At 54.1% G+C, this 16,938-nt stretch overlaps 8 protein-coding genes across 8 annotated transcripts; all 8 read left to right on the top strand.

Annotated features, from left to right (window-relative positions):
* Positions 1-291: 291 nt before the first annotated feature.
* On the top strand, positions 292-921 carry JKF63_01333 (uncharacterized protein; the record flags this gene model as incomplete). The annotated part of the gene is made up of 1 exon (XM_067897380.1): positions 292-921. One exon carries the CDS (start codon positions 292-294, stop codon positions 919-921), a length of 630 nt encoding a protein of 209 aa, XP_067753537.1.
* A 1,321-nt stretch (positions 922-2,242) lies between these two features.
* JKF63_01332 (uncharacterized protein) lies at positions 2,243-3,148 on the top strand (the record flags this gene model as incomplete). Its single annotated transcript, XM_067897379.1, has 1 exon — positions 2,243-3,148. One exon carries the CDS (start codon positions 2,243-2,245, stop codon positions 3,146-3,148), a length of 906 nt encoding a protein of 301 aa, XP_067753536.1.
* A 2,470-nt stretch (positions 3,149-5,618) lies between these two features.
* JKF63_01331 (uncharacterized protein) lies at positions 5,619-7,472 on the top strand (the record flags this gene model as incomplete). Its single annotated transcript, XM_067897378.1, has 1 exon — positions 5,619-7,472. One exon carries the CDS (start codon positions 5,619-5,621, stop codon positions 7,470-7,472), a length of 1,854 nt encoding a protein of 617 aa, XP_067753535.1.
* A 758-nt stretch (positions 7,473-8,230) lies between these two features.
* On the top strand, positions 8,231-8,797 carry JKF63_01330 (uncharacterized protein; the record flags this gene model as incomplete). Its single annotated transcript, XM_067897377.1, has 1 exon — positions 8,231-8,797. One exon carries the CDS (start codon positions 8,231-8,233, stop codon positions 8,795-8,797), a length of 567 nt encoding a protein of 188 aa, XP_067753534.1.
* A 1,133-nt stretch (positions 8,798-9,930) lies between these two features.
* Positions 9,931-10,497, top strand: JKF63_01329 (uncharacterized protein; the record flags this gene model as incomplete). The annotated part of the gene is made up of 1 exon (XM_067897376.1): positions 9,931-10,497. The coding sequence occupies one exon, from the start codon at positions 9,931-9,933 to the stop codon at positions 10,495-10,497; it is 567 nt and encodes a 188-aa protein (XP_067753533.1).
* Positions 10,498-11,437: 940 nt separating this feature from the next.
* Positions 11,438-11,995, top strand: JKF63_01328 (uncharacterized protein; the record flags this gene model as incomplete). Its single annotated transcript, XM_067897375.1, has 1 exon — positions 11,438-11,995. The coding sequence occupies one exon, from the start codon at positions 11,438-11,440 to the stop codon at positions 11,993-11,995; it is 558 nt and encodes a 185-aa protein (XP_067753532.1).
* Positions 11,996-13,072: 1,077 nt separating this feature from the next.
* On the top strand, positions 13,073-14,011 carry JKF63_01327 (uncharacterized protein; the record flags this gene model as incomplete). Its single annotated transcript, XM_067897374.1, has 1 exon — positions 13,073-14,011. The coding sequence occupies one exon, from the start codon at positions 13,073-13,075 to the stop codon at positions 14,009-14,011; it is 939 nt and encodes a 312-aa protein (XP_067753531.1).
* Positions 14,012-15,677: 1,666 nt separating this feature from the next.
* Positions 15,678-16,772, top strand: JKF63_01326 (uncharacterized protein; the record flags this gene model as incomplete). The annotated part of the gene is made up of 1 exon (XM_067897373.1): positions 15,678-16,772. The coding sequence occupies one exon, from the start codon at positions 15,678-15,680 to the stop codon at positions 16,770-16,772; it is 1,095 nt and encodes a 364-aa protein (XP_067753530.1).
* Positions 16,773-16,938: the final 166 nt, after the last annotated feature.

Raw genomic sequence — 16,938 nt, 5'->3', positions numbered from 1 at the left:
TTCTCCATCGACTGTGTTTTTTTCTCCATCCCTTGAAAAAAAAAGAGCATTGGTGCTTCACCAGCTTTCAAGTGCAACCACACTTGTGCTGATTTGTGTGCATCACGTCACCCCCCCCCCCCCAACGCATTCTCGGCCGAATTGACAAAGCACCTTGAGCTCGGAGGTGGGGCTCAACAGCATTCACTACTCATCACCTGCGCTGAAGAGCGCAAAGGAATTAGCGTTTAGATCAGCTAGGTATACTAACTCTCTAGACACATGTAACGGTCGCTGGTGACGGGGGAAAAAATGCGTCCACGAACCATTGCCGCAGGCAAGGTTGTCCCTGAGAAGGGCGGGTCCGTGGCGGATTTCCCGTCTAGCGAGCACACTCAGGTCGCCTTTTCGGCGTTTAGCTTCTTGTTTTCGGAGCTTTGTGTCCGGGCTTACACGTTCCCCACAAAGGTGAGGAACGTCGAGGAGGTGGAAGCCCGCTTGACTTCTCTCGGCGCGCATGTTGGCACCCGTCTTATCATGCTGTCCTCGGTCCGAGACCCCGTGGAGCTGCAACGGCGCCCACTCACCATCGATGCGGTCCTCAAGCTGCTGCAGGAGAAGTTATGGACTCGTTGGTTTGGCCGTGCCGCAAACGAAATTCAGCGAGAGGGCAACTCAGACCGTTTCTTTCTCTTCGACAGCGATCCTATCGTGCTCCGCCACGTTCACCCATCTCCGGATTACATCGACAGCGAAGGCAGGTGGAACGTGAACTACGCCGGTTTCATGGGCGGGATTATTCAAGGGGCATTGCAGTCAATGGGCTTCGAGGCAGAGGTGCAAACTTATCATCAGCCAGCGCCCAGCAAGCCTCACCAGTCGCTGTTCGTAATTGAATTTGCGAAACACGTGTGGGATCGTGAGCGGAGGATGCGAACCTGATGATGTTTTGGCAGGTGCGTGGTGTTCGCGAGTGTATTGCTTCTTTTTGTGTGTAGATTCAATGAGCGTCTTCGTGGTAATCTCGCGATTCCCGCTTAGGCTGCGACTAGCACTTGCAGCGGAGCACACGTCTACGGTGCCCGGGCGAAGTGCCCCACCTCAGTTTTCTTTTATTGTAAGGAGCGAAACATTCCCCCTCCCCTTCCCCTCCCCTCCCTTTATCCTCGCATATCATTGCTGAGTGCGCGTTTGTGCGCGGGCTCTTGTGTGCACATGTTGGGGGCAGGGGACCATCTGCCCGCTTTGACTGTATGCCGGGCACACTCACAAAAAAAAATCACCAGCGAGCGTAGGGTTTTTTTTTACTGCTGTGCGCTTCTGAAGGGGTGCAGTTCCGTGTGCCTCAGCTCATCGGGTTCTTCATGTCTCATTCAATGCTCTAATGCTTCAAGGAGACATGTTTATATAGACGTACATGAGGGCGCATTACAGATTGCCAAAGTGAAAATGTTTGCCTTTTTGGTCTCTGCGAGCTCTTGCACTGCTGTCTTGTTCTTGCAACTTCCTCGGACCAGCGAAGCGGCTCCGATTCACAGATGACCGCATCAGTACCGCTGTAGAGCCAATCTCGTTTGATGCCGCAGTGAATCTCATATTGCCAGACGCCCTGAATCGGAAGGACTAGGCTATTCTCTCCTCCTCTGCAACACAGCAAGGCAACTCATCAGGTGGTGGTTGGTCCTAATCCCGCGTCTTTTTGTCGAATGTACTTCTTTGCGGTCCTCACATGCCTCTTCACTGACCTCTGCCCCCTCCCCTTTCCCATCACTTTTTGTGCTTCGTGAAACAACAATGAAAAACTCGTACGTTAAAACTGATATACCCCCCCCCAAAAAAAAAAAGAAAAAACGCATCACGTGTCTCACTTAATCTCTACGCCATTGCCTGCTTCTTTTTTTTTGTTCTTTCATTCCTTTACAACAACAAAGAGGAAAACATCCACTGCAAACCAATTGGAGGCAACCGATCGTTGCAGAACGTCCATCTACCCTTTCCCATTCTTACACACACACACACACACACACACGTGCGCAAGCGCAGGCTTTCCGCCCTTTCTCTTTCTTCGTCTGTCCAAGTCTCTTCCTATACGTTGGTGATCCTTCTACTCGCCCCCCCTTTTTTCCTTTTTTTTGTGTGTTTCTTCCGTGTTTCGTTGATTTCCTGTTTCCCCTCTGTTTTTTGGTTGTTTGTCGATTCCGTTTTTCGTTTTTGTTACCTCCAAGAGCACCTCGGTGAGGAGGGCGAGGGGGCGGGGGAAATCATGGCGGGTGTTCTTACAGTGAACCTGGTGCTTCAGAAGTCGAAGGTAGATGATATTCGCCGCGTTCGGAAGCTGAACGTATGCGCGTCGCAGATCCAGGATATCGGCGTGCTGCGCCAGGCAGCAAGCTTGGAGGTGCTGTCCATGTCGCTAAACGAGATTTCCGACCTCGGCGCCTTGTCGAATTGTCGCCGACTGGCGGAGGTTTACTTGCGCAGGAACCTCATTAGCGACATCAACCAAGTCCTGCATTTCTCTCGACTTCCATCTTTAGAAGTGCTGAATTTGTCTGAAAATCCCATCTGTCGTGACCCCAACTACCGACGCTTCGTGGTCGCGGCCATCCCGTCGCTCGAGCGCCTCGATGACCGCGATATCACAGACGAGGAGCGCGACAACGCCCTTGAGGTATTCCCACAGTTGCTGAGTTTTGCGCCCCCCCCGTCGAAGTATGCGCAGCCCATGGAGGGCATCGCACCGCCGACGATTCAGGAGCGTCAGGCGCGGGCACAGGGTATGTCCGCAACCTACAGTGGCCCCACTGCATCCGCGTTAGTTCGCCACGCTGCGCCCCACAAAGAAGTAATGAGTAGTGTCAATGGCGGCGGTTTTGGCAGTGTGTACAACGGCCGTTCCGACTCTTCTGCTGGTAGCAATCCACCCATCGCCAAAGCCTCGTCGGCCTCAGTTCACCAGGGTGCGCATCGCGGTGTTGAGCTCCCCCGTCCTCATTCCGACCCCTCCGGACGTGCCTTGCCCATGGACGACTACAAGCTGGTTTCATCTTATCCGGCCGGCCCCTCGGAGGAAGGCGTGGTCCAGGCTGTTAAAGTGCTGTGCTCGGAACTGTCGCCTAGGGCTCTGGATGATGTGCGCCGCTTTATCGAATCCCTTGGCAGGTACTAGAGGAAGAGGGATGATGATCGTTGGCGTGATGATGTCCGGCAGAGTGTCGTTATTCGCTCCAACTTCTCTGTAGCCCTGTGCGTGTGCGTGAAGGTGTTCAAGCATCAAAACGGAAAGGGCACGGGATGCCCCCCCCCCCCCTCCCTCCCTCCCTCCCTCCCTCTCTCTCTCTCCCATAATAGAGGGTTGGGGCTTGAGGGTGAAGCGTCCTTCACGTGACACGCACAGGGTAGAGGGGACCGCCTTGCTTGTTTCGCATCTCACGCTACCTCGGCGCACGCCTTGTAGGTCGTGGCGTTAATAATCACATGGTCAACCCAGTCAAGCGCGCGGGGAAAAAGAAAAGAAGGCTGCGGACAGACAGACAGACACGACAAAAGTGAGGGGGACGGATGCCGGTTCCTCACGGTAGAGTTTCCGTTTTACTACGTGTGTGCGCGCTGGTGTATGATGAATAGAGGGGAGAAAACACACTTGTGACGTAGTCGCCCACAGTCGCATCGATATACATTCACCACACTCCTCGACGCATTGAGGGAACACTGCTCAAACCGGAACGGCGCCACCGCCAAACTTTTAGCGTAGGATAGTGTGCAGAGATTCCTCGGTGGGAGCCAGTGCTCCCAGAGAGAGAGGAGAGAGTAAACAACTGCGTAAAGGGATTTGAAAGGCTCAAGGGCCACCGGATAATGTAGCGGTGTCCTCGTTTAGCTTCATCTGTTGCCGACTCACTCGTTCTTCCTCTTTTTTGTTTTTCATTCTCATCGACGTTTGCGCTTCTTGTGGAATAGAGAGGATTCGCTCTTCTTTTGTCCGACTAAAGGTTTGCATTTTTTTTGTTCGGGGGGAGACGTCGTCGATTTTTTTTCTTCTTGGAGTTTATGCGCCCCCTTCTCTTTTTTTTTTGCGCCGAGCTGAAGACGACGACGACAGCTGAGTTTTGTTGGCCCCCCCCTTCTCTTGGTGTCCCCCAGTTCGCCTGTTCATCAGTATCAACGCTGTTCTCACTCTCACGTTTCTCGCGCCATGTATTTTTCGCCCGCTTACGCGCACTTTTTTCCCGGTGTTGATGGCGCATATTCATGTATCTGCGGCTGCCGCCACGCTGCTTGGATATCTCGTGCTCTTGTTTTTCACACCCACACCCACACCCACACACACCCCTCCCGGGGGTGGAGGATGGGGGAACACAAAGCTGTCACAGAAAGAGCAACAGCTCTGACGGGGGAGAGGAGAAAAAAGGATTGTCTTTTTTTCTAACTCTCACTTGCTTTTTCCTCGGTTCTCCCCTCTCCCCCCTCTTTCTGTGCGTTTGTGGTTGTGTGTATGTCTGATGCGCATTGATTTACTTCTTCACGGCTTCTCCTTTTTTTTTGTTGTTCGTTTTCGCTCTATTTCTCTGTGTCTGTCTCCCCCCCTGCATTGTTCACCAGCGCACCAGCGTCGTGGCCTCGCCTCGCCCCCACGTGTGCTTTTTTTTTTCAAAGTTTCGTGTTTTTTTTTCCACCCTCTTTTTACGGCTCGTTTTGTTTGTCCATTCGCCTGTCGTGCAGCGCCGAACACGAAGAGTTACAGTAGAGGGAAGATTTTCATGAGGTCACACGCAAACAGGGCTGATAGCGTATCGATCCTCTCTGTACATATGCTTGCACGGGAGCCGTGCAGCTATTGCAAAAAGAAAATCCGGAAGTGTGCGGAACCTCTCGCCCCCCCCTCTTTCCTATGAGGCGCACTGGTCGCCGTCGCCTCTCATCTGCACACACACACACACACACGTACACGCAATGTCGCGCTGAATAGAGGACATCGCTCGGTGCTACGACTGCTCATCTGTATTTTCGCACGCCTCGCGTAGCTGCCTTGAATTATTCTCTCCCTGCGCATGAATCACCCCCCCCCCCTCCTTTCTACACGAGTCTCTGGCTTTCACAGCGCCGCTTCCCCCATCCCCCTTTCACCACCGTTGGCCTTCGTCATTCTTCTGTCTTGGATACCCTCGCACCCCCCCGTTCCGGCTGCACCGTGACCACCACGGGGCGCTTTTCTCTCAGACGGTCGAGCGTTAGGCTGCTCGTCGAAACTCCTCTGTCCGTGAAAGGGGGTGAGAGGGAGGAGGGGACGTCGTTTGGAGCCGCCGGGCACCACCAGACGGCTTTGAGGTATGGGGCACGGGAGGGGAGGGGGCTGACGGGCGGGCCAACATTTCAACGGTGAAAGGCGCCGGTGTGATATCCCTCTTCTCCCCCTCTCCCTTATATCACCTCAGCGCCGCTGCAGAAACACAACTTTAGACTGTGGCAAAGGAGGAGCACACGCGTATGCACGCCCCCGTAAACAAAAGCGTCAGCTTCCATGCTAGCCACTTGCGACGGTATATAAGAGTACCTCTCCATTGCTCGTTCTCTCCATCCTTTCCCATATATACATATAAATAATTATATATATATATACATTTGCTAGAGTGGCCGTGATGAGCTGCATCCCGGCTGCCTTTGACTCCTTCCGCTGTGCGTACGACGGTGCGACTGATTCTGTGGACGACGTTGACGTTGACCCACACGGTGGCCGTATCTATGCGGCATGCAGCAATGGAGATGTCTGCATCTGGGATATTCGAACGCAGAGTCTGGTGGCGAAGATGCGCCACCCTTGCCGCGTGAATGCTGTTCGGTGCTTTCCGCTTTTCAACTCGGCGGCATCATTCGCGATGTCGCCACCGCCTGCGTGGGCAGCAAGCCCAGCAGGAGCAGCAGCCAGCGGGGAAGACTCTAGTGCCCCCTACTCTGAGTTGGTCGGTAACCACGACATACGCTGGGTGCTATCCGCCAGCGAGGATGGCGTGGTGTCCGTCTGGTGTCCCATGACATATCGCATGCAAAGCGCGACCAGACTTGGCAGCGCCTCCATTACCGCTCTAACACTCATCCCCGAAACGCCGTCCAGCTCGACGAGCGAGGGGGCTACGTTGGGAATTAAGAACAGCGCCGGCCTGCCGCGATGCCAGTCGACTCTTGGGGTAGTCGACTACAGTGTCTCTCTTTGCTGCGCGGTCTCTCTACGTGATGTGTTCCTGTTACGCGCCACGATGGCCTCGTCACAGCTCGCCCCGCTGCGTGTTCTTAAGCAGGGATGTCGTATTACGGCTCTGGCCTACGTTGCCCCCTCGGCGTCTCTATCCTCGCCACTGCTTGTATTGGGACAAGAGGAGGGCACTCTTAGCACATGGGACTGCTCCACATGGTTGTATCGCGATACGATGCTTTACCCCGGCGGCGAGGCGGATGTGGTAGCCGACGCACGCGATGACCCTACATCGGTGCATGAGCCTGTATATCAGCTTGGTCGTGTCTCTGGGACGTTTCTTTACAACCGCAGGCGGTGTAATGCATCAAGTGATGAGGATGCTTGCGAGGAGGAGGCAGATGTGGCAGCCACTGTGAACCCCTCCAGCTATATTCGAGAGATGCCGGCCTGGATATCGGCAGACGCCCTGGGTATCCTGGAGAGCCACTGCGGTGCCCTTTCGCCTGACGCGAAAAAAGCGTTTGTAGAGCAGCAACAGGGTCGGGATGGGATGGGTTCCCTCACCACTCCGAGTAAGCTGACGTACGATGCACGCCGCGTCACATGCCTGGCAGCAAGCCCCAATTCCATGGACCGCAGCTCGAACTCTTATCTCTACTCGGGTCATGCAACAGGGGAGGTACTGCTCTGGGGATCGGTTCGACAGCTACCTTTTCTGCTCTTGCTCAAAAAAATTCTTCTCTTCAGGCCAGGTGTATGGGTTTGGAATCTCTGTTCTGTGGCCACGCTTCATACCAATGTGTCTCAGCTTCACGAAAAGGGCCGCAAGGCGAAGGCACCCCCGAGATGGTTGTCGCAACTGGAGAAGAAAAAAGGGCAAAAAGCGGCAAAGTTGAAGGCCGGAATGCCGCACCCCTCAAATCCCATGACGCTTGCCGGACTGCCTTCGCAACCCCAGACCACGCATGTATCACCACTCGAGCTCATTGTTTGGTCGGACGGCGGGGTAGTAGAGTATGTCAGTACTCGCAAGCGTCACGTGCTGCATCGCCCAGGCCCTGGCTTTGTCTCCGCAGCAGCTTGTGTCTGGAGTGGTGCGGCGATTGCGGAGCCAGTGGTACCGCAATCGCCGAGCGATGTCAATGATGACGCCACCGCTAGTCCTACTTCAAAGAGCGGACACCCCAGGCTCTTCTCCGCGCACCAGTATTTGGTGATGGGCGGATTTGACGGTAGGGTGGAGCGGTACGACATCACTGAGGCGCTAGGGCTCGTTGAGAGTTCTGGGAAGCTGTTGTAGTGGTTGGGTAGGCGCAAACGCCGTGGACGCGGCAGGGGGGGGGTTGGGGGTTGGCAGTAGGCAGCAGACTCCAAGGGACAAATGGGTGTTTGTGTCGGTGGTGGGGGCATAGCTTGGGAAAGGAGCCCACATGATACCGAATCCTCACTTTTTTTTTCGGCTGGTCGTTCACCACCTGCCGCTCTCCCTTTTTTCTTTGGTTTATCATGATTGCTTGTCTGTGTGGATCAGTGCTGTGGTATAGATTACTGGGATATATGCCCCCTCCCCTGCCCGGTGTTCTACCTCTTCTCATATCCCCTCTCCTTCCTGGTGGCTCACCCCCTTCCACATCCAATTTGGCTTGCATGTGACCAAGGCGACTAACCCGAACCGCAGGGTCCTGCTGAGATGCTCGTGTGCGTACCTGTATGACGTGAGGTTATGCACGCTCTTTTACCGAGCTGATTTCCCACGTTCCTCATCGACCTGTTAGGGGATGAGAAGTGGGGAAAAAAAACAGAGAAAAAATACCGTCGAGCCAGTGCGTATATTTTATTCATGGCCTCTCTTCGTTATGTTCACCCACTCCTCAACAAGATTTGACAACCCCACTACCACTCCCTCCTCTTCCTACTCCCCCGTGTTCGGACCTCTTTTTCTAAAACGCTGCAACTGCTCTTATGCCCGCAAAATCTACGTTTGTACACATTTTACACACACACACACACACACACACGCTGCCTTTAGAAATCAGGCCGTTACGTAACCTCGTAGCAATGACGCGCGCTGGCATGAAGGGTAAGGTGCTCGGCAAGGAGAAGAAGACCGCCATCATCGATGCCCGCAAGAAGGCCGTGGAGAGCCGCAAGAACCGCGATGACAAACGCTGGAAGCGTGTGATTGCGAAGATGGACGAGGAGAAGCGCAAGAAGTTCCATGGCGTCGGCAACACCGCGAAGAACTCGCGCGTGCGCGGTGCGACCCGCGCGTCCCTGCGCAAGCGCACTGGCCGCAAGCCGGACGCTGTGAGCATGGAGGCGACGATCCATCTGTCTAAGCTGCTGAAGAAGAAGACCTTCGCGAAGCGCGCTCCGCTGGCGATCAAGCGCATCAAGGCGTTTGTGGGTCGTCTGATGAAGACGAAGGACAACCGCATCGATGCGTCGCTGAACACGTACATCTGGCACAAGGGAGTGAAGGGCGTCCCTGGCCGCGTGCGCGTGCTCATTCAGCGCAAGTCGGAGACGACGGAGGGCAACAAGCACAAGCACTTCTACACCGTGATCTCTAACGTGCCGGTTGCGACCTTCAAGGGTCTGACCACGAAGACGCTGGAGCAGTAATTGTGGCCCTATCTTCTCAGCCTTTTGGTGCGAGTTGTGTGTTCGGTTTCGTTCTGAGCCCCGTTTCGTTTTTTTTTTCCTTTTGTGATTTTTTTTTTCGGGCAAGGGAATGAAGGTGTGAGAGAGTGAGGAAGCGGGGCAGGGAGGAGAGGGTCACTCCCCTTTCCCGCCCCTCTCTTTTTCACCCCCTCACGCTATCTTTACAGTGCTTCCCGTCAAGACTTCTGCTTTACGGCGTCATTCTTTCATGGCATGTGGGTATGCCTCTCTGGAGACGTGCACCGTGGCGAGAGGGGACTTTGTCGGTACTTCATGCGCCCCACGCATGATGCACGCTCACACGCCTGCACACATATGGAAAGTGCCTCGTGGAGTCTTCATGTCTACAACTTGCGCTGTTATTTATTTCCTCTTCCGGAAGAACAACAACGAAAATTTTTTTTTTGTGGGGTGGGGGGGGGGTCTGCTCAACTTCTGGAGTGAGAGGGTGGGTGGGCGCTCAGACCAGCGCTAGAGTTGGGCGTATGTCCTCCACTTCCTTGGCTTCCCTTTTACCTCCACCACGCGGTGCGGGAATGCGCCGCAAATGCAGCGTCCGACTAAGTTTCGGGGGGGGGGTCGAGAAAGGGATTCGTGGTACTTTGGTACGCGACTGTATCGGAACCGAAGGCCTGTGAGAGGGAACGTTTCCTCTTATCTGACACACGTGGAGGGCATTTACCGCGCTTGGCAGCTTTTTTTTTTTCACAGTGTGAGCATTAGTGGTTTGCGGCTGGGAGGAAAGCATCGAAGTTTGCAGTACGCGTCTTCGAGTCTATCGCTTCTGGCATGCCAATGCGTTTAAGCCGCCAATGACCGTCGGCCTGATTTCATTTGATGCCCCCCTGTCATTCATCTCCATCTTCCCCCCCTATTCTGTGTTGCCACTGATTTCCCTCTTTTCTCCGTGTGCTTGCAACTGGGTTTGCGCTCGCATTGCGCTTGTTTACTCAAATGCCTGCATACCAATGCTTTCAACCACTCGTGTTGGCACTCACTCGATTCTCTCGCGACTTACACCAACACTTGATTCTGTCTCAAACTCGAAAAATGACTTGTTCCACCTAGTAGCAACAGCTGTCTGTACTTCAATCATGACGCGCGCTGGCATGAAGGGTAAGGTGCTCGGCAAGGAGAAGAAGACCGCCATCATCGATGCCCGCAAGAAGGCCGTGGAGAGCCGCAAGAACCGCGATGACAAACGCTGGAAGCGTGTGATTGCGAAGATGGACGAGGAGAAGCGCAAGAAGTTCCATGGCGTCGGCAACACCGCGAAGAACTCGCGCGTGCGCGGTGCGACCCGCGCGTCCCTGCGCAAGCGCACTGGCCGCAAGCCGGACGCTGTGAGCATGGAGGCGACGATCCATCTGTCTAAGCTGCTGAAGAAGAAGACCTTCGCGAAGCGCGCTCCGCTGGCGATCAAGCGCATCAAGGCGTTTGTGGGTCGTCTGATGAAGACGAAGGACAACCGCATCGATGCGTCGCTGAACACGTACATCTGGCACAAGGGAGTGAAGGGCGTCCCTGGCCGCGTGCGCGTGCTCATTCAGCGCAAGTCGGAGACGACGGAGGGCAACAAGCACAAGCACTTCTACACCGTGATCTCTAACGTGCCGGTTGCGACCTTCAAGGGTCTGACCACGAAGACGCTGGAGCAGTAATTGTGGCCCTATCTTCTCAGTTGCCAATAGTCGTCACCTCCCCTCGGCGAATACGGCAGTGATTCCCGCAATCCTTTTTTCTCGCGTTTTTTTCTTATTTCCTGAGGCTACTTTCACTTTGATATAAAAAAACGGTAAGCGGTGCCCCCCCCCCCCCCCCCCTCCTCCGTGAGCTACAAAGAAGCAAAACCGAGCAAGGCAGACAGGAGTATGGCAATGTTATATCTCAGCGAGGTGACACTGCCCGAACTTTTAACTCTCGTTGCCGCTCTCGGGAAACACGCATGCCGTCTTCAATCGGAATACCTTCCGGAGTCACGCAAGGGACAAGAGGCCGACGTGATGTGTGTGATGAGGAGTCCATTTCCCATGAAATCAGCGAAAGTGAAGCGGCATTGTTCTGTCAGTACAGGTGTTTGAGACTCTGTCAGCTCTTCGCGATTGTGTGTGTGTGGGGGGGGAGGGGGAGGAGAGGGGGTATTCTTTGCGCGCTGTCCAGCGAATGACACCACAGATGGGAGAGCTGCACATACGAAGTTTGTGCTGCATCCCTTCCAAGGCTCAAAGGTTACGGGCGCTACGCCCATTTTGGGCCCCCTCGTTTCCACTTCTCATCCTAAATGCGTTCTTCCTCTCTTCTGCTCTCCACCTTCCTCGAGTTCACCTCTTCACTTTACTGCGCCTCACTGTTCGTCAGCATCCGCATCTGGGTTTGAGGCGGGAGAGTGCGGGGAGGGGGTGATCTCCTGAATGTTTTTTTTTTTGTGGTTGTCCGCCTTTTTTTTTCCCTGCACGCCACGCAATACACGCGCTAGTCTGACTGTAGTGCATTGTTCAGGGCACATTGTCAGACGCCCTTTACTGTGCTTGTCTTATTGGAGTCTAGATTCCGAACCAGCGCTTTGCTTCTTGGTTCAAGCTCAGCGACTCCATCGCTGGCATGGCAACCAAAGGCGAAGAGGAGTGGGCAGACGGCGTCGAGGACTTCTTTGCCGCGTTGCCGTCCGTTTCCTCAGACGGCAAGTCCATGCGACGCAGGAATGTAGAGGCTAATCAGGCCAGCGTTGCGCTCTCACAGAAAACAGCAGAGCGAAGGGAAACCGAGCGCTACGAATCCGCCGAGGAGGCCCGACGACGCATCACCGCTGCTGTGATTGGCCGTGCGACGACAAAGGAAATCGAAGCGGCGGCGCGAGATGCTCATAAGCACAAGAAGATGACTAAGAAGGGGAGTTCCACTGGCACTGTATCGGTCGGGCCGGCTCTCTCTCCTTCGTCGGCGCAGAACAGCGGCTCGTCAACCCTTGGTTTGTCCTCGCCCTTGTCAAAAGGAGACGACTCGAAGGCGCGTCAAGCGGATGCGGAGGTATCGAACTCGCATCTCGGAAAGAGGCGTCAGAAGATCGACGCCAAGTTTGCTCGAAAGGAAGCACGCAAGGAGGAGGCGAAGGAGCACCGCATCAAGTTTCGTCGTGTTCTGCGTAAACAGCGTCGCTGACTCGAGAGTAGCCACGGAGCTGCGTTTGTGGCACGTGTATATATATATATATACATTTCTTTTTTTGCTATCACCCATCCACACAAACTCTTACCAACCGCCTCTCTCTCGATACAAATGGCCTAGGCTTTTGCAGCTCCTGAGTCGATGGGGTCGCTTCCATGACGAATGTTAATGTTCTTCTCTGATCTTTTGCTTGCGCAAATCAAATCGGAGCCGCGCGGATTGGAGGAGACGCTCGCCTCACTTCCCCAATCAGCAACAAAATACTCTTCCGCTGCATGTGGGGGGCACCCTACGGTTAATAGTGTTGAGAAGAGGGGAGTGGGGCTTATCAAAAGTTTTTTTTTGCGTGGCCGCGTAAAGGCAGGCCCCCCCCCCCCCCCCGATGCATGATCTTCGCCTCGTGCGTGCCCGTGCCCGTGCCCGTGTGTGTCAAGTGAGACTGAGGGCAGAGAATAGAGGTGGAGGGGGGGGGTGAGGGGGAACCAGTGTGTGTGTGTGTGTTCTCCGGCAGCCGACTCCATCTTACATGCGCATGTGTATATGTATAGATATGTTTGATGTGTGCTGAGAGTAGGATGCTTACCCACGCTTCTTGCGAGCTGTGATTGCTGTCCTTTCTTTTATACACCCGTGTGTGCCTATATTTTGGTATCTGCTTCTCCCTCCCTCCCTCCCCTTCCCGTCTTTCCCCCACCTGCAACATATGAGCAACAGCGTCAACAACAACAGGTTCAAATATACATCTTGTGCCGCCATTGTTCCACCGAGAGTGGCACACATCATTTTACGCCAGTGAAATACTGGTTCACACAGCTAGCGCCGAGGAGAACAAAGAGTTGTTGGTGATCACTTTCGAGTCCTACTCCCTCGCCCCTGCGAATCTGTTGCGTGTATGTGTAGCTATTACACGCATCCCAGAGTGTAGCAAACAAACCAAAAATAACCGTTGGTTGCCATCATCTCAGCAGTACAATCGCCTGCAATATTTATTCTGAGGCGAATTTTTGAAGACCCTCTCGTCTAAAGTGTCAAACTTTCCCTTTTTGTCGGTCGTTTGATTTTGACTGAGGCATGTCTGACGACGACCTCGACGCGCTTCTTGATGAGGCGATGGATATCGTCGATGAGCAGGAGCGCAAGCACGAGGATGAGGTTCGGGTGCGGGATGCGAAGTTGGAGGACGACTTGCAAAAGGCTCTGGATGAGACCTCTGGCACAACTGGCGCTGATGCCGAAATGATGAAGATGTTCATGTCGGTGCTTGGCGGTGCTGGCGATGTGGGCATTGACGACGCCTGTCTCGGTGACTTCAAGAAAAACGTCATGTCGTTGGTTTCTACGCTGGAGGGGGAGGAGAACTTAGGCGAAGAGGACAAGGCGAACCTGCTACGGGTAAGGGAGCTGATGCATGTAATGGAGGAGGAGGATGTCGATAAGGCAAACAACTTACTTAAGCAGATGACGGAGGAGGGGAAGTTGCCCAGTAGCGATATCACCGGTGACGCGGATGTTGATGAAGCGTCGCAGCGGTTCATGGAGGTACTGCAGAATTTGTCCAGCGTCGCACAGGGAGCGCGACCGGACTTGGCAGCGGCCTCGTCGTCCTTGCCTGCATCACCAGCGGCATCAGTCGACCCGGATGCTTCAATCCCTGCACAGATCGATTCCGCAGCAAAGGACATGGCATCGGCCCTGGTTTCGACGATTTCGAACCCGGAGTTTATTGAACCCATAAAGCTGATGCGCGACTCCTACGGGCCGTACATGGAAGTACACCGAAGTGAGCTCTCATCGGAGGATTACGGGCGTTACTGTCGCCAATACGCCAAGGCACAAGAGATCTGTGATTTTCTTCAGGATCCGATCTCTGGTGCCGAGGATCCACGTCTCGTACCATTGCTAGAGCTCATGAGCCAGTTCTCGGAGCTAGGTGATCCGCCGCGCGACCTAGTTGAGTACGCGCCTGGCGGTCGCAAAAAAGCGAGCAGTACCGATTCCACTACCGCGTAAAAGAAAAACGATTGACACTAGGCAGGTGCACACAGGACAGAAAAGAATGGACTGGACTTCTTTTTTTCTTTTTGTGCATTGTCCGCCATTACCCCCCCCCTTCTTTTTCTGTGTGTAGCCGCTTCTGACTCTTCCTGCTCCGGGGCGTCATTCGTTTTATCAATGCTCTCGACATACAGCGTGGGGGAGGAGGGGAAGGAGGAGGAGGAGGTCGCCGGAGACGACCCAGTGTTCTTCTTTTGCGTACTTCTTTTCCATCGCCTTTTCGACTTTTTGGGTTGCTACGATTTTTTTTTCCAGGGCCTCTTCTGTGTGTCTTTTTTTTTTTGCGCAGCGACCACACATGACGAAGGTGTATAAATCCTAAGAAGAGAAAAGCTGTAATCAAAAGAGGTTACGTGATGGCTGAGAAGGCGTGTGCGTGGGTATGAGGAGTACCCCCCTTCCCGCTTTGTGATCGGCACTGGCGAAAAAAAAAACCGCGAAGTTGAGAGAGGTGTGAGGGGGTCTTCCGTACGCGCATTACCCTTACGTGATTTTGGAGCATTTGTATGATGGGCCTTGAGTAAGGGGGGGGGTCGTTGTACGACGTGTCTTTACGGTGCCTGTCTTGTATTGTGTCGTCTGTTTATATATACATATATATATATATATGTCCTTCCCCTTCACTCACCTCCATTGTGTCCATTTTTACGGCTTCCCTATGCGTTCCACCCTTTCTGTCCGTTTAATGACTACAGGAGGAAAAAAAGGGAAGGTGATCGCTTCAGGTAGTGTGGGCTGAACCAGGGCGGGGAGGGGGAATCCTTTCACGCGTGCGCAGTACCATCGATACTTGTAGGTCATCAGGGCCTGGAAAGCAACGACGAACGAAGAGCAAGCGACATCTGCGGCTGGCCTGATCGATTTGGCGTACCATTTAATCTTGTTTTTGGTTGCTCATCCCCATGTGGGGGCATCCCCATCCCTCTCCCCCCGGTTTGTACCACTTGTCACTGTTGATACTTGAACAGGTACTACTCCAGATGACACTCATGTAGATGAAAGGCATTTGTAGCAGGGCCATCGACCATGAACCTCGCAGAAAACTACTTGTGCTCTACTTTTGTTTGTTTCTCTCCCAATGACCTCCTCCTAGTACCACAACCACTTCTCCATGCTTATCATTCTCCCGTTTCCCCGCATGTCCCCCCCCCCCCTCCCCCGCCTTTGTTGGGCCTTTCTTGAGCCGGTTGTTGCATCGCGTGCGTAGCGCCTATCTCATTCAGCGTGGGTCATTTGTTGTGACCGATTCTTTAGCTGTCCACGTCGTGTCTGCAGCAAAAGGGACAGCCTGAAAAAGGGGCTAGCACACACAAACACTCGCACGTACACATCAGCGTTTCCTACTCTCCTTTTTCTTTCACGCGATAGACCCCCCCCCCTCCGTCCCCCACCTACCCCACCCCAACTCCTCGAGTAGAAGAATTGTCATAGAAAGCTAGGCGCAACTTCTTTTTTTTTTTTTGAGGCGCAACGAATCGCATCCGCAAGGCTGCCTTGATTTGCTCCAAGGCCGACCAAACTCTGCAGGGGGGAGGGGGGGGGGCCATACCGTCTTTTTTAAATTTGCTGGGGCGTTAAGCGCCTATACTCTCTCGCTCTTCTTTCTTGAAGAGCCAGAGCGATGCTTGTCGACAAGCAAGGCGAAGAGACCAAATCGGTCAGCAGCAATCTGCCATGGGTGGAGAAGTACCGCCCTAGCACGCTTGACAGCGTTGTGGCGCACGAGGACATTCTCAGCACGTTGCAGCACCTCATGAGCAGCGATAACATGCCCCATTTGCTGCTTTATGGCCCCCCTGGAACCGGTAAGACGACCACTATTAAGGCGTGTGCGCATTATCTCTACGGCAAAGATCGAGTGCGCGCGAACGTTCTCGAAATGAATGCGTCCGATGACCGCGGCATTGATGTTGTGCGCCAGCAGATCCGCGAGTTCTCTAGCACCTTCTCCATTTTTTCCATGGCAGGCTCCAAGATCTCGGCGGGCAACGGAGGCGGCGGCCCGGGGGCAACGTTCAAACTTGTGATACTCGATGAGGCGGATCAAATGTCCCACGACGCGCAGGCGGCGCTGCGTCGCGTCATCGAAAAGTACACCCGAAACGTGCGCTTCTGTATTCTTTGCAACCACATCAACAAAATCATACCTGCCCTGCAATCGCGTTGCACTCGTTTTCGCTTTGCACCCGTTAAAAAGTCGGCCATGATGCCCCGCCTCCGGTACGTCGCAGATCACGAGGGTGTCAAGTATACGACGGAGGGGCTGGCGGCTGCGTTCCGTCTCAGCCACGGGGATTTGCGCCGGTGTCTCAACACCATGCAATCCTCCGCTCTCTCAGCAAACGAGATTACAGAGGAGTCGGTCTACCGCGTCACCGGTAACCCGACCCCTGCGGATGTCACGGCGATCGTCTCGGACATGTTATCCAGCGACTTCGCGCAAAGCTGGATCAATGTAGAGAAGGCTGTCAGGGAGAAAGGCATCTCCATGGCGGACCTTGCTCGTGAGATCCACCCCGTCATTATGGCCATGGACTTGCCGCAGGACTGCAAGTGCTTTCTGCTCATGAAGCTTTCCGACTTGGAATACTATGCTGCAGGCGGGGCCCGAGAGTCAGCTGGGCTTGGAGGCCTTCTGGGTGCCTTTCAGCTCGTCAAAGAAGCTGTGACACAGCGCAAGCCAATCAGGGATGTAGCCGGGGACTGTGCTCACTGATGAGCTACACACAAGTGTCCATCCGAAGACCGCACGTCTCGTTCTGGGTTCTGGAGGATGACATCTGAGAGGCCATTGCATATGACGCAACGGAGAACCGACAGCATATCTCGTTACACTTACACTATCATAAAAAAAAAGACTTGAGACTATTTAGTCGCACCCG

Source organism: Porcisia hertigi, chromosome 35, assembly GCF_017918235.1.
Source record: "Porcisia hertigi strain C119 chromosome 35, whole genome shotgun sequence".
In the NCBI taxonomy this organism is placed as follows: Eukaryota; Euglenozoa; class Kinetoplastea; order Trypanosomatida; family Trypanosomatidae; genus Porcisia; species Porcisia hertigi.
The sequence above is the reverse complement of the archived record's forward strand: the minus strand, read 5'-3'. Positions and strand labels throughout refer to the sequence as shown.